This window comes from Passer domesticus, chromosome 9 (assembly GCF_036417665.1).
Source record: "Passer domesticus isolate bPasDom1 chromosome 9, bPasDom1.hap1, whole genome shotgun sequence".
In the NCBI taxonomy this organism is placed as follows: domain Eukaryota; kingdom Metazoa; phylum Chordata; class Aves; order Passeriformes; family Passeridae; genus Passer; species Passer domesticus.
In genome coordinates this window covers 16,090,298-16,101,509 of record NC_087482.1, presented here as the reverse complement: position 1 = coordinate 16,101,509, position 11,212 = coordinate 16,090,298, and the positions used below count along the sequence as shown (strand labels likewise).

The following is an 11,212-nucleotide window of genomic DNA, read 5'->3' as shown; positions in this document are numbered from 1 at the left end:
GGCCGGGCCCAGGGCTGTGCCCCGGGGCTCAGCCTTGTGGGCAGCCTGAGGATCTCCTGCAGTGCCACAGGAGCTCTTCTGTCCTGCCTTTCTCTGCAGCTGAACCTGCCGGTGAAGGCCCCACATCCAGGACTGAGGCTCTGGGAGATGCTGAGGGTAGGGCAAGGCCTTTCCCCTGGGAGAGCTGCCAGCTCAGAGCCCAAAGCTGGGCCAGGGAGGCAGCGCTGCAGGTGCCAGCACAGAACCATGCACGTGTGTGCCCTCGCCCTGCACGATCCCCTCACCGCTCCTGCGGCTCAGTGGTGCCCGTGCAGATCAGCAGAGATGGCAGAAGCTTCTGTGGCTGTTGAGTTACAGGTGTGTCTGCAGGGAGGAGATTCATCCGTACGTTGGTGGTTATTGCCAACAAGACCAGTCTGCATGGCAGGGGTGAGTAGTCTGTCCCTGCTGACCCCACAAGTTGAGCACTGCTTTTGTGGGATGCATTCCTGGGAAAGGAAATATTTTTCTCTAAGTTCCTCCAAAGAGGAAGATGCAAGACACAACAGAGAAGATATCCCTGGAACCATCCAAACAGATGAGGCAAGTGCTGAAGAAAATGCTGCAGGGAGGACAAGGTGGGTGCATTTGCCTCATGCTTCCCCTGGGACGCAGCAGCCAGGGGCTTTGGCTGCACATCTGAACGCATGGTTCCCGGCTCAGCGGGTGGGATCCATGGCTCATTCCCAATGAGGAATTTTTCCATCTGATCCAGCTGTCCCTTTTCCTTCTCCAGAAATGAAAGGAGAGCCTGTGCAGATGGAAGCATTTCCCGGAGGAAGCAGTGGTTCTGTGCCAACATCTGTTGAAGGAAGGGAGGCGATGCCAGGCACAGGCACAGGAGGTAATTGCTGTGCCTCTGGGCCTGAGCCCTGCTGAGGCTTGAGCTGCCCTCTCTGCTGCTTGGCAGTGCAGGCACAGCCTGGACTGGACCGGCACAGCCCAGGGGAATTATCCCGAGCAGGCTCAGGGCACTCGGGTACTGAGCAGTCCTGCTGGGGTCCCTCCATGGGAGACATGTCCTGAAACCTGACAGTGACTGCACGGGGTGCCCACGGTGGGGAAAGGACAGAGGGGGAGAGCAAGGCTCCAGTGTGTCCTGAGAGGGCCTGGCTGTTTGCCCTTGGGATCTGGGAGCTATCCCAGCAGAAGGAGGACAGGAGGGACAGAGGGAGGGATGGATACCTGTGTCACTGCCTGCTGCAGTTTTCGCCGGGCTTTTAGAGAGGATTTCCTCTGTGTCTGACGGAGAGAACCCCGAGACCCTGCGCTGCTCCAGCCACCCCTCCCAGGGATGTTGCTGAGGGCAGGGAAAGACTGTGGAAAGTGACCAGGAGCCAGCCCAGAGCTCCCCAGGCCCCTGGGCAGCTTTGGCCATGTCTATTCCCATCTGGCTCCCACGGCCTTAGCCGCCCCCTTGCAGTGCCCAGTTCCCTGTGGCAGAAGGGGATCCCAGCACACCCTGGAAAGTGTTCTCATCTGTGCTCCGTTCTAGATGAGGTTGCTTCTCCATCAGCTTGGATGAATAAAGATTTGAAGCTCTTGGAGCCTCCTGCAGGTATGTTGTCAGTGTGCCACCAAGGAAGAATTGTAGACAAGCGGGCAGGAAGCAGGTGACAGAAGCTTCTGTGGCTGTTGTGTTACAGATGTGTCTACAGGGAGGACTTCTCCAGCTCCTACCTTGGATTTTGCACTCAAGCCCAGCTCCCATCACAGTGGTGAGTAGTGTGTCCCTGCTGACCCCACAGGCTGAGCCTTGCTTTTGTAGGATCCATTCCTGGGAAATGGAAATATTTTTCTCTAAGTTACTCCAACAGGGAAAGTCCAAGATACAACAGATAAGATGTCCCTGCAACCATCCAAACAGATGAGGCAAGACCTGAAGGAACCCCTGCCGACAAGAGAAGGTGGGTGCATTTCCCTCATGCTTCCCCTGGGAGTCAGCAGCCGGGGGCTTTGGCTGCACATCTGGACACGCCGTGCCCGGCACAGCGGGAAGGGATCCATGGCAGCCTCGCTGCCCCGCTGCTGCTTTCACGCCCTGCAGGGCTGTTTCCCAGCCTGGCCTGGCTGCAGCTTCTGCCCAGCCTCTGTAGGAAGGCGTTTGGCATCAGCTGACAGGCAGCCCAAACTGTAACACACCCTGAGATCCCCCACTATATCCAGCCCTGCAGATTAGGAAAAGGGTGGCTGTTTGGAGCTGGAAGTGCTCACATCATGCCACTGGAATCTGGCCATTTTCGTGCACCATAAATTTCACAAATATTACCTCTGATGCCACCACCCAAGTGGGGAACAGCTCCATCTGATGCAGCTGTCTCCCTTCCTTTCTCAAGAGATGGACATAGTGCTTCAGTGGAAGGTGGCAATTCCTGAAGGAAGCACTCCATCTTCAATGCGAGCCACAGCTGCAGGAAGGAAGGCAAAGCCAGACACAGGCACAAGCACAGCAGGTAATTGCTGTGCCAGGCTCAGCCCTGGCCAGGGCTGTGTGGCAGCAGCTCTTCCCCCAGGGCCTGCCCTTGCCCAGCCCGGCAGCAGCCAAAGCTGGAGGCGCCTCGGCTTCCAGGCCTCTGGAGCTGGTTCAGAGCCCCGGGGAAACGGGACTGGTGCAGCAACGTCCCTGGCGCTGCAGCTGCTGCGGAGCTGGCCCTGAGTGCCCAGAGGCCCAAGGCACAGGATCAGCCCCGAGCAGGAGCCCTGCCTCCAGCCCAGGGCCAGAGCCAGCCCTGGCACACAATGGAAACAGTTCTCATCTTGGTTTGCTTCCAGACTGGGATGCTGGGACGGTTCCTCCATTAGCCTGGCGCTCTGAAGTTGTGAAGCCCTCTGGGCATTCTGCAGGTATGTTCTCACTGTCCCACCAAGGCGTAATGTTTGACTGACTGGTAAGAACCAGGTCACAGAAGCTTCTCTGGCTGTTGTTTTACAGCCGTGTCTGAAGGGACAACTCCACCAACTCCTACCTTGGATGCTGCACAAAAAGCCAGCTCCCATGGCAGGGGTGAGTAGTGTGTCCCTGCTGACCCCAAAGGCTGAGCCCTGATTTTGTGGGATCCATTCCTGGGAAATGGAACTACTTTCTCTTAAGGTCCTCCACCAGAAGAGATCAAAGACATGGCAGACAAGAAATTCCAGAACCCATTAGAAATCATGTGGCAAATGCTGAAGGAACGTCTGCAGAGAAGGCAAGGTGGGTGCATTTCCCTCATGCTTCCCCTGGGTCTCAGCAGCCAGAGGCTTTGGCTGCACATCTGGACACGCCGTGCCTGGCACTGCAGGAAGGGATCCATGGCAGCCTCGCTGCCCCGCTGCTGCTTTCACGCCCTGCAGGGCTGTTTGCCAGCTTGGCCTGGCTGCAGCTTCTGCCCAGCCTCTGCAGGAAGGCATTTGGCATCAGCTGGCAGACAGCCCCAAATGCACCACAGGCCATGCCCACCCTCAGATGCCCTGCAATTTCCTGGTGTCCAGGCAGATCAGATTTTGGGGCTGTTTGGGGAAGGAAGCAGCCTTGGGTTGTCCCAAAATCCTGGGTGTTTTCTGATCCTTATGCATTCCTTTCACAAGTGATGCCTCCTGAAATTGTCCCCTTCCCCATTCCCAGTCAGGAATGTTTTCATCTGATCCAGCTGTCTCTTTTCCATTCTCCAGAAATGAAAGGAGAGCCTGCGGAGAAAGAAGCATTTCCCGGAGGAAGCAGTGGTTCCGTGCCAGCCTCAGCTCCAGGAAGGGAGGCCATGCCAGGCACAGGCACAGGAGGTAATTGCTGTGCCTCTGGGCCTGAGCCCTGCTGAGGCTTGAGCTGCCCTCTCTGCTGCTTGGCAGTGCGGGCACAGCTTGGACTAGAGCAGCACAGCCCAGGGGAATTATCCCGAGCAGGCTCAGGGCACTGAGCAGTCCTGCTGGGGTCCCTCCATGGGAGACATGTCCTGAAACCTGGCAGTGACTGCATGGGGTGCGCACGGTGGGGAAAGGACAGAGGGGGAGAGCAAGGCTCCAGTGTGTCCTGAGAGGGCCTGGCTGTTTGCCCTTGGGATCTGGGGGGTGTCCCCACAGAAGGAGGGCAGGAGGGACAGAGGGAGGTAGGGAGGGATAGCTGTGGCACTGCCTGCTGCAGTTTGCCCCCATGTTTTAGGGAGGATTTCCTCTGTGTGTGAGGGAGAGATCCTCGGAGCCCTGTGCTGCTCCAGCCACCCCTCCCAGAGATGTTGGTGAGGGCAGGGAAAGAGTGTGGAGGGTAATCAGGAGCCAGCCCAGAGCTCCCCAGGCCCCAACAGCTTTGGCCATGTCCATTCATGTCTAGCTCCCACAGCCTTACCCGACCCCCTTGCAGTGCACAGTTCTCTGTGGCAGAAGGGGATCCCAGCACACACTGAAAAATGTTCTCATCCGTGCTCCGTTCTAGATGAGGTTGCTGGAAAGGCGTCTCCATTACCTTGGATGAATAAAGTTTTGAAGCCCTTGGAGCCTCCTGCAGGTATGTTCTCAGTGTGCTTGCAAGGAGGGATTGCTGACAACCAGGCAGGCACCAGGTGACAGAAGCTTCTGTGGCTGTTGTGTTACAGATGTGTCTCCAGGGAGGACTTCTCCAGCTCCTACCTTGGATTTTGCACATAAGTCCAGCTCCCATGGCAGGGGTGAGTAGTGTGTCCCTGCTGACCCCACAGGCTGAGCCCTGCTTTTGTGGGATCCATTCCTGGGAAATGGAACTATTTTTCTCTAAGGTTCTCCAACAGGGAAGATCCTAGACACAACAGATAAGATCTCCCTGGAACCATCCAAACAGATGAGGCAAGAGCTGAAGGAACCCCTGCAGACAAGACAAGGTGGGGGGATTTCCCGCATGCTTCCCCTGGGAGTCAGCAGCCGGGGGCTTTGGCTGCACATCTGGACACGCCATGCCCGGCACAGCAGGAAGGGATCCATGGCAGCCTTGCTGCCCCGCTGCTGCTTTCACGCCCTGCAGGGCTGTTTCCCAGCTGGCCTGGCTGCAGCTTCTGCCCAGCCTCTGCAGGAAGGCATTTGGCATCAGCTGACAGGCCATGCCCAAACTGTAACACACCCTGAGATCCCCCACAATATCCAGCCCTGCAGATTAGGAAAAGGGTGGCTGTTTGGAGCTGGAAGTGCTCTCATCATGCCACTGTAATCTGGCCATTTTCCTGCACCATAAATTTCACAAATATTCCCTCTGATGCCACTGCCCAAGTGGGAAACAGCTCCATCTGATGCAGCTGTCTCCCTTCCTTTCTCAAGAGATGGACATAGTGCTTCAGTGGAAGGTGGCATTTCTTGAAGGAAGCACTCCATCTTCGGTGCCAGCCCCTGCTGCAGGAAGGAAGGCAATGCCAGACACGGGCACAGGCACAGCAGGTAATTGCTGTGCCGGGCTCAGCCCTGGCCGGGGCTGTGTGGCAGCAGCTCTTCCCCCAGGGCCTGCCCTTGCCCGGCCCGGCAGCAGCCTAAGCTGGAGGCGCCTGGGCTTCCAGGCCTCTGGAGCTGGTTCAGAGCCCCGGGGAAACGGGACTGGTGCAGCAACGTCCCTGGCGCTGCAGCTGCTGCGGAGCTGGCCCTGACTGCCCAGAGGCCCAAGGCACAGGAGCAGCCCCGAGCGGGAGCCCTGCTGCCAGCCCAGGGCCAGAGCCAGCCCTGGCACACAATGGAAACAGTTCTCATCTTGGTTTGCTTCCAGACTGGGATGCTGGGACGGTTCCTCCATTAGCCTGGCGCTCTGAAGTTGTGAAGCCCTCTGGGCATTCTGCAGGTATGTTCTCACTGTCCCACCAAGGCGTAATGTTTGATTGACTGGTAAGAAACAGGTGACAGAAGCTTCTCTGGCTGTTGTTTTACAGCCGTGTCTGAAGGGACAACTCCACCAACTCCTACCTTGGATGCTGCACAAAAAGCCAGCTCCCATGGCAGGGGTGAGTAGTGTGTCCCTGCTGACCCCTCAGGCTGAGCCCTGATTTTGTGGGATCCATTCCTGGGAAATGGAACTACTTTCTCTTAAGGTCCTCCGACAGGAGAGACCAAAGACATGGCAGGCAAGAAATTCCAGGACCCATTAGAAGTCATGTGGCAAATGCTGAAGGAATGTCTGCAGAGAAGGCAAGGTGGGTGCATTTCCCTCATGCTTCCCCTGGGACTCAACAGCCGGGGGCTTTGGCTGCACATCTAGACACGCTGTGCCCGGCACAGCAGGAAGGGGTCCATGACAGCCTCCCTGCCCTGCTGCTGCTTTCACGCCCTGCAGGGCTGTTTCCCAGCCTGGCCTGGCTGCAGCTTCTGCCCAGCCTCTGCAGGAAGGCATTTGGCATCAGCTGGCAGACAGCCCCAATTGCACCACAGGCCATGCCCACCCTCAGATGCCCTGCAATTTCCTGGTGTCCAGGCAGATCAGATTTTGGGGCTGTTTGGGGAAGGAAGCAGCCTTGGGTTGTCCCAAAATCCTGGGTGTTTTCTGATCCTTATGCATTCCTTTCACAAGTGATGCTTCCTGAAGTTGTCACCTTCCCCATTCCCAGTGAGGAATGTTTCCATCTGATCCAGCTGTCTCTTTTCCATTTTCCAGAAATGAAAGGAGAGCCTGTGCAGAAGGAAGCATTTCCCGGAGGAAGCAGTGGTTCCGTGCCAGCCTCTGCTGAAGGAACAGAGGCCATGCCAGGCACAGGCACAGGAGGTAATTGCTGTGCCTCTGGGCCTGAGCCCTGCTGAGACTTGAGCTGCCCTCTCTGCTGCTTGGCAGTGCAGGCACAGCCTGGACTAGAGCGGCACAGCCCAGGGGAATTATCCCGAGCAGGCTCAGGGCACTCGGATACTGAGCAGTCCTGCTGGGGTCCCTCCATGGGAGACATGTCCTGAAACCTGACAGCGACTGCACGGGGTGCCCACGGTGGGGAAAGGACAGAGGGGGAGAGCAAGGCTCCAGTGTGTCCTGAGAGGGCCTGGCTGTTTGCCCTTGGGATCTGGGGGGTTTCCCCACAGAAGGAGGGCAGGAGGGACAGAGGGAGGGATGGATAGCTGTGGCACTGCCTGCTGCAGTTTGCCCCAGGGCTTTTGTATGTGAAGGAGAGAGCCCCGGGGCCCTGGGCTGCTCCAGCCACCCCTCCCTGGGATGTTGCTGAGTGCAGGGAAAGAGTGTGGAGAGTGACCAGGAGCCAGCCCAGAGCTCCCCAGGCCCCTGTGCTGCTTTGGCCATGTCTATTCCCATCTGGCTCCCACGGCCTTAGCCGACCTCCTGGCAGTGCCCAGTTCCCTGTGGCAGAAGGGGATCCCAGAATGCCACTGATATCGTTCTGATCTCTGATCCCTTCAAGACTGGAATCATGACTTGGATTTTTTGGAAGCCCTGCTGGAAAATGGCTTGAAATTCCTGGAGGATGCTGGAGGCTATTCCTCCGTGTGCCTTTCTTGACAGAATAATCAGGATCAATGTGACAAGAGCTCACTCATAAGCCATTTCCCTTAACATTATGTAAGGGCTGAAGGATTTTGAAATTCTTGCCCTGCTCCCTTCTGGATCCCTTCTGGATCCCACAGGATCGCTGTCAGTGGGAGGAAGGAGCATTTAGCTTTCAATCTTCCTCCCGTGTGCTGTGCCAGTGTGTCCTTCCGTGTGCTCTGTGCAGCCACAGAGAAGAGCAGAGAGGGAAGGGGCCGGGCCCAGGGCTGTGCCCCGGGGCTGAGCCTTGTGGGCAGCCTGAGGATCTCTGCAGTGCCACAGGAGCTCTTCTGTCCTGCCTTTCTTTGCAGCTGAACCTGCTGGTGAAGGCCCCACATCCAGGACTGAGGCTCTGGGAGATGCTGAGGGTAGGTCAAGGCCTTTCCCCTGGGAGAGCTGCCAGCTCAGAGCCCAAAGCTGGGCCAGGGGGGCAGCGCTGCAGGTGCCAGCACAGAACCATGCATGTGTGTGCCTGCGCCCTGCACGATCCCCTCACCGCTCCTGCGGCTCAGTGGTGCCCGTGCAGATCAGCAGAGATGGCAGAAGCTTCTGTGGCTGTTGTGTTACAGGTGTGTCTGCAGGGAGGACTTCTCAAGCTCCAGGGCTGGATGCTTGGCCCCAACCCAGCTCCCATGGCAGGGGTGAGTAGTGTGTCCCTGCGACCCCACAGGCTGAGCCCCGCTTTTGTGGGATCCATTCCTGGGAAATGGAACTACTTTCTCTTCAGGTCCTCCAAAAGGGAAGACCCAAGATACTGCAGCTAAAAAGTCTCATGAAGCAGATGAATTTCTGACAGAAACACAGAAGGAAGCACCCGGAGGACAAGGTGGGTGCATTTCTCTCATGCTTCCCCATGGACTCGGCAGCCGGAGTCTTTGGCTGCACATCTGGACACGCCGTGCCCGGCACAGCAGGAAGGGATCCATGGCAGCCCCGCTGCCCTGCTGCTGCTTTCACACCCTGCAGGGCTGTTTCCCAGCCTGGCCTGGCTGCAATTCCTCCCCAGCCTCTGCAGGATGGAATTTGGCATTAGCTGATAGGGTACCCCAACTGTACCGTGGGCCTGAGATCCCCTGCCATTTCCCAGTCTCTGAGAAGATCAGGAGGTGCAGCTGTTTGCTCAAGGGAGTGCACTGGCCTAGCCCCAGTTACCTGGGCTTTTTCCTGATCTTTACCTGTGACTTTGACAAGCATTTCCTGATGAAGATGACACATACCCAGTGGGGAATATTTCCATTTGATCCAGTTGTCCCTTTTTTCCTTTTTCAAGTGATGGACCAAAAGGCTGTTCAGGAGGAGGAACACTCAGGGAGAAGCAGTGGCTCATTGGCAGCCCTAGCTGCAGGAAGGAAGGCAAAGCCAGACACGGGCACAGGCACAGCAGGTAATTGCTGTGCCGGGCTCAGCCCTGGCCGGGGCTGTGTGGCAGCAGCTCTTCCCCCAGGGCCTGCCCTTGCCCAGCCCGGCAGCAGCCAAAGCTGGAGGCGCCTGGGCTTCCAGGCCTCAAGCTGGTTCAGAGCCCCGGGGAAACGGGACTGGTGCAGCAACGTCCCTGGCGCTGCAGCTGCTGCGGAGCTGGCCCTGAGTGCCCAGAGGCCCAAGGCACAGGAGCAGCCCCGAGCAGGAGCCCTGCCGCCAGCCCAGGGCCAGAGCCAGCCCTGGCTCCCGACTGGGCAGGGGCTGCGCTGGGTCCTGACAGGGCCTGAGACTGTCCCCTGGGGCTGGGGGAGCTGTCACGGGGCAGGGAGGGCCAGGGGTGACAGTGGCTGCTCAGGGATGGCTTTGGCCCGTGTCCCTGGCAGCAGCCACTGCCCAAGCAGCTGCGCTGCCCCCGGGCTCTCCTCCCGGCCTGCTGGGCTTTGTTGGCTGGCACAGCCTGTGCCAAGGGGCGGCAAGGTGCCTGCAGGCCCCAGCTCTGGGGCAACAGAGAACGTCCTGCCCGTACCCACCGTGCTGCCAGCTCAGCAGTGCAGCACAGCACGGGCTCACACTCCCCATCGCTCCCACAGATGCAGCCGGCACCACAAGACCTGTTCCCAATGCCCAGGATGGCCTCGGAAGGGGTTTCTGTCAGGGAACCGGCTGCTGGCTAGGGTTTCTGGCAGGCATGCTTTATTTGGAGCTTGTCTTCATATTATGCTGCTTTGGAATCTGGTATTCCTGGAACAGAAAACAGTGAGTGTTTTATTGCCTGCCCCCTCCAACAGCTTCTTCTCAAAGTCCAGCGTGGACAGGGAGCATTCCCATTGAGGCTGCAGTGGAGTTGTGGCCAGCCCATGATTGTCCAAATAACTCTGCTGAGGGTTCTGCTGCTGCCCAGTGCTTCCATTGGCCTCTCAATTGCTGGGCCTTGTCCTGGGGGCCCCGCTGGGGCTGCAGCCAGTGCTGGCTCCCACTGAGGCTGCCTGGCCAAGAGCAGCACCAGGGGCACGGGGCAGAGGCAGAGAGGGGCGGGGAGGAGAAAGAGCAGGGCCGAGATTGCCCTTGAAAGGCAGAGGTGCTCTGGGGCCCGCTCCTGGCCAGGGACCCTGCCCAGAGCCGTGCCCTGCTGGCCGGGGCCTTGAGGGGCAGCTGTCCAGCTGGGCCCAGCTGTGCCAGCAGCTCCAGCCGTGCTGGGGAGCCTTGCCAGCTCTGGGCCCTGCTGTGCACGAGGGTCCCTGTGTGCCACTGGCAGCTGGGGCCTCAGCCACCTCCTCTCTGCACAGGAGCACCTCAGGACAGGAGTTGGAAGACGGTGGCTGCACCTCACAGCCAGACAGCGTGAGCAGCTCCTCCAGCAGCAGGAACGGCCTGGACAGCCCTCTCAAGTCTTCTGTGAAGAGGACCCCAGAACAACATTCTAAGAGGGAACCTCCTTTTACCCCGTAGATCCCACTGCCACCTGCTCTCCCCATGGGCCTCCCCAAGCTGCCTTCATCCCTTTTTTTATCTTTGTCTGTCCCATCCCAGCCAACTCGAGTACCTCTAGGGACCCCAGGATCAGCCCAGCACCCTCCAGCCCTTCCTGAGACCAACACATCCCTCCCTCTGCCTCTGAGACCCCTGGCTTTGCCCTCTAGGATTCACTGAAGGTGACACCCCCCCACCCCTCCCCCCCACCCCCCCGCTTGCAGAGTAGGCAATGGCCCATTCTTCTGTTTAAATAAAGAGAAGGATCTTTGTTCTGGTTGGGAAGCAAAACCAGTGAGAGACTCCAAGTCAGAAATACAATTTATAAGAAAAAGGGAAAAAAACCCAAACCACATGCAATAATACAAAAGAAAAACCACTGACAGGGTCAGAATACAGCCTGCTGACACCCTGCTAGTTAGGGTGGTGGTAGCCGTCCAGATGAAATGGACTTGTGGAAGTGGTGATCCTGTAGAAACAATCTGGTAGCTCTCATCCTCTGGAAAAGCAGTGGGTAAGGGCGACGGTTCCTCTGGGAATCCAGTGGAAAGACTGCTTGTTGTGTCCCAAAACCCAGATTATATCCAGCTGGGGATGCTTAGCTCCTCCCCCATGGGCAGAGCATCTCACAGTGGGCTGATATCATTCTGCCTGAAGCTGTGGGTCCTTGATTAGCCATGAAACAGAAATGGCTCTGGGAGGGAGTTATCTCTGAGTCATGTGGCAAGACATTGATGGGCCCATTAACAGGAGATAAGGAAGAAACAATGCCCCTCCAGGTTTCAGCAGCTCTTGAGGATGGCATTAGAATACATCTTTACACTGCGACCCAGGACAAGCGGT

At 57.9% G+C, this 11,212-nt stretch overlaps 1 protein-coding gene across 1 annotated transcript; it reads left to right on the top strand.

Annotated features, from left to right (window-relative positions):
* Positions 1-5,734: 5,734 nt before the first annotated feature.
* LOC135307233 (uncharacterized) lies at positions 5,735-10,514 on the top strand. Its single transcript, XM_064431819.1, has 10 exons — positions 5,735-5,803; positions 5,892-5,963; positions 6,051-6,152; positions 6,611-6,718; positions 7,792-7,848; positions 8,050-8,121; positions 8,208-8,306; positions 8,751-8,864; positions 9,490-9,655; positions 10,186-10,514. Exons 3-10 carry the CDS (start codon positions 6,077-6,079, stop codon positions 10,346-10,348), a joined length of 855 nt encoding a protein of 284 aa, XP_064287889.1. The 5' UTR covers positions 5,735-5,803; positions 5,892-5,963; positions 6,051-6,076; the 3' UTR covers positions 10,349-10,514.
* Positions 10,515-11,212: the final 698 nt, after the last annotated feature.

Coding starts and splice junctions, on each gene's coding strand:
- LOC135307233 (XM_064431819.1), top strand. CDS start 6,077: ATGGCAGGCAAGAAATTCCAGGACCCATTAGAAGTCATGTGGCAAATG. Junction 6,153..6,610: donor ATGTCTGCAGAGAAGGCAAG/GTGGGTGCATTT, acceptor TCCATTTTCCAG/AAATGAAAGGAGAGCCTGTG. Junction 8,122..8,207: donor ACCCAGCTCCCATGGCAGGG/GTGAGTAGTGTG, acceptor CTTTCTCTTCAG/GTCCTCCAAAAGGGAAGACC.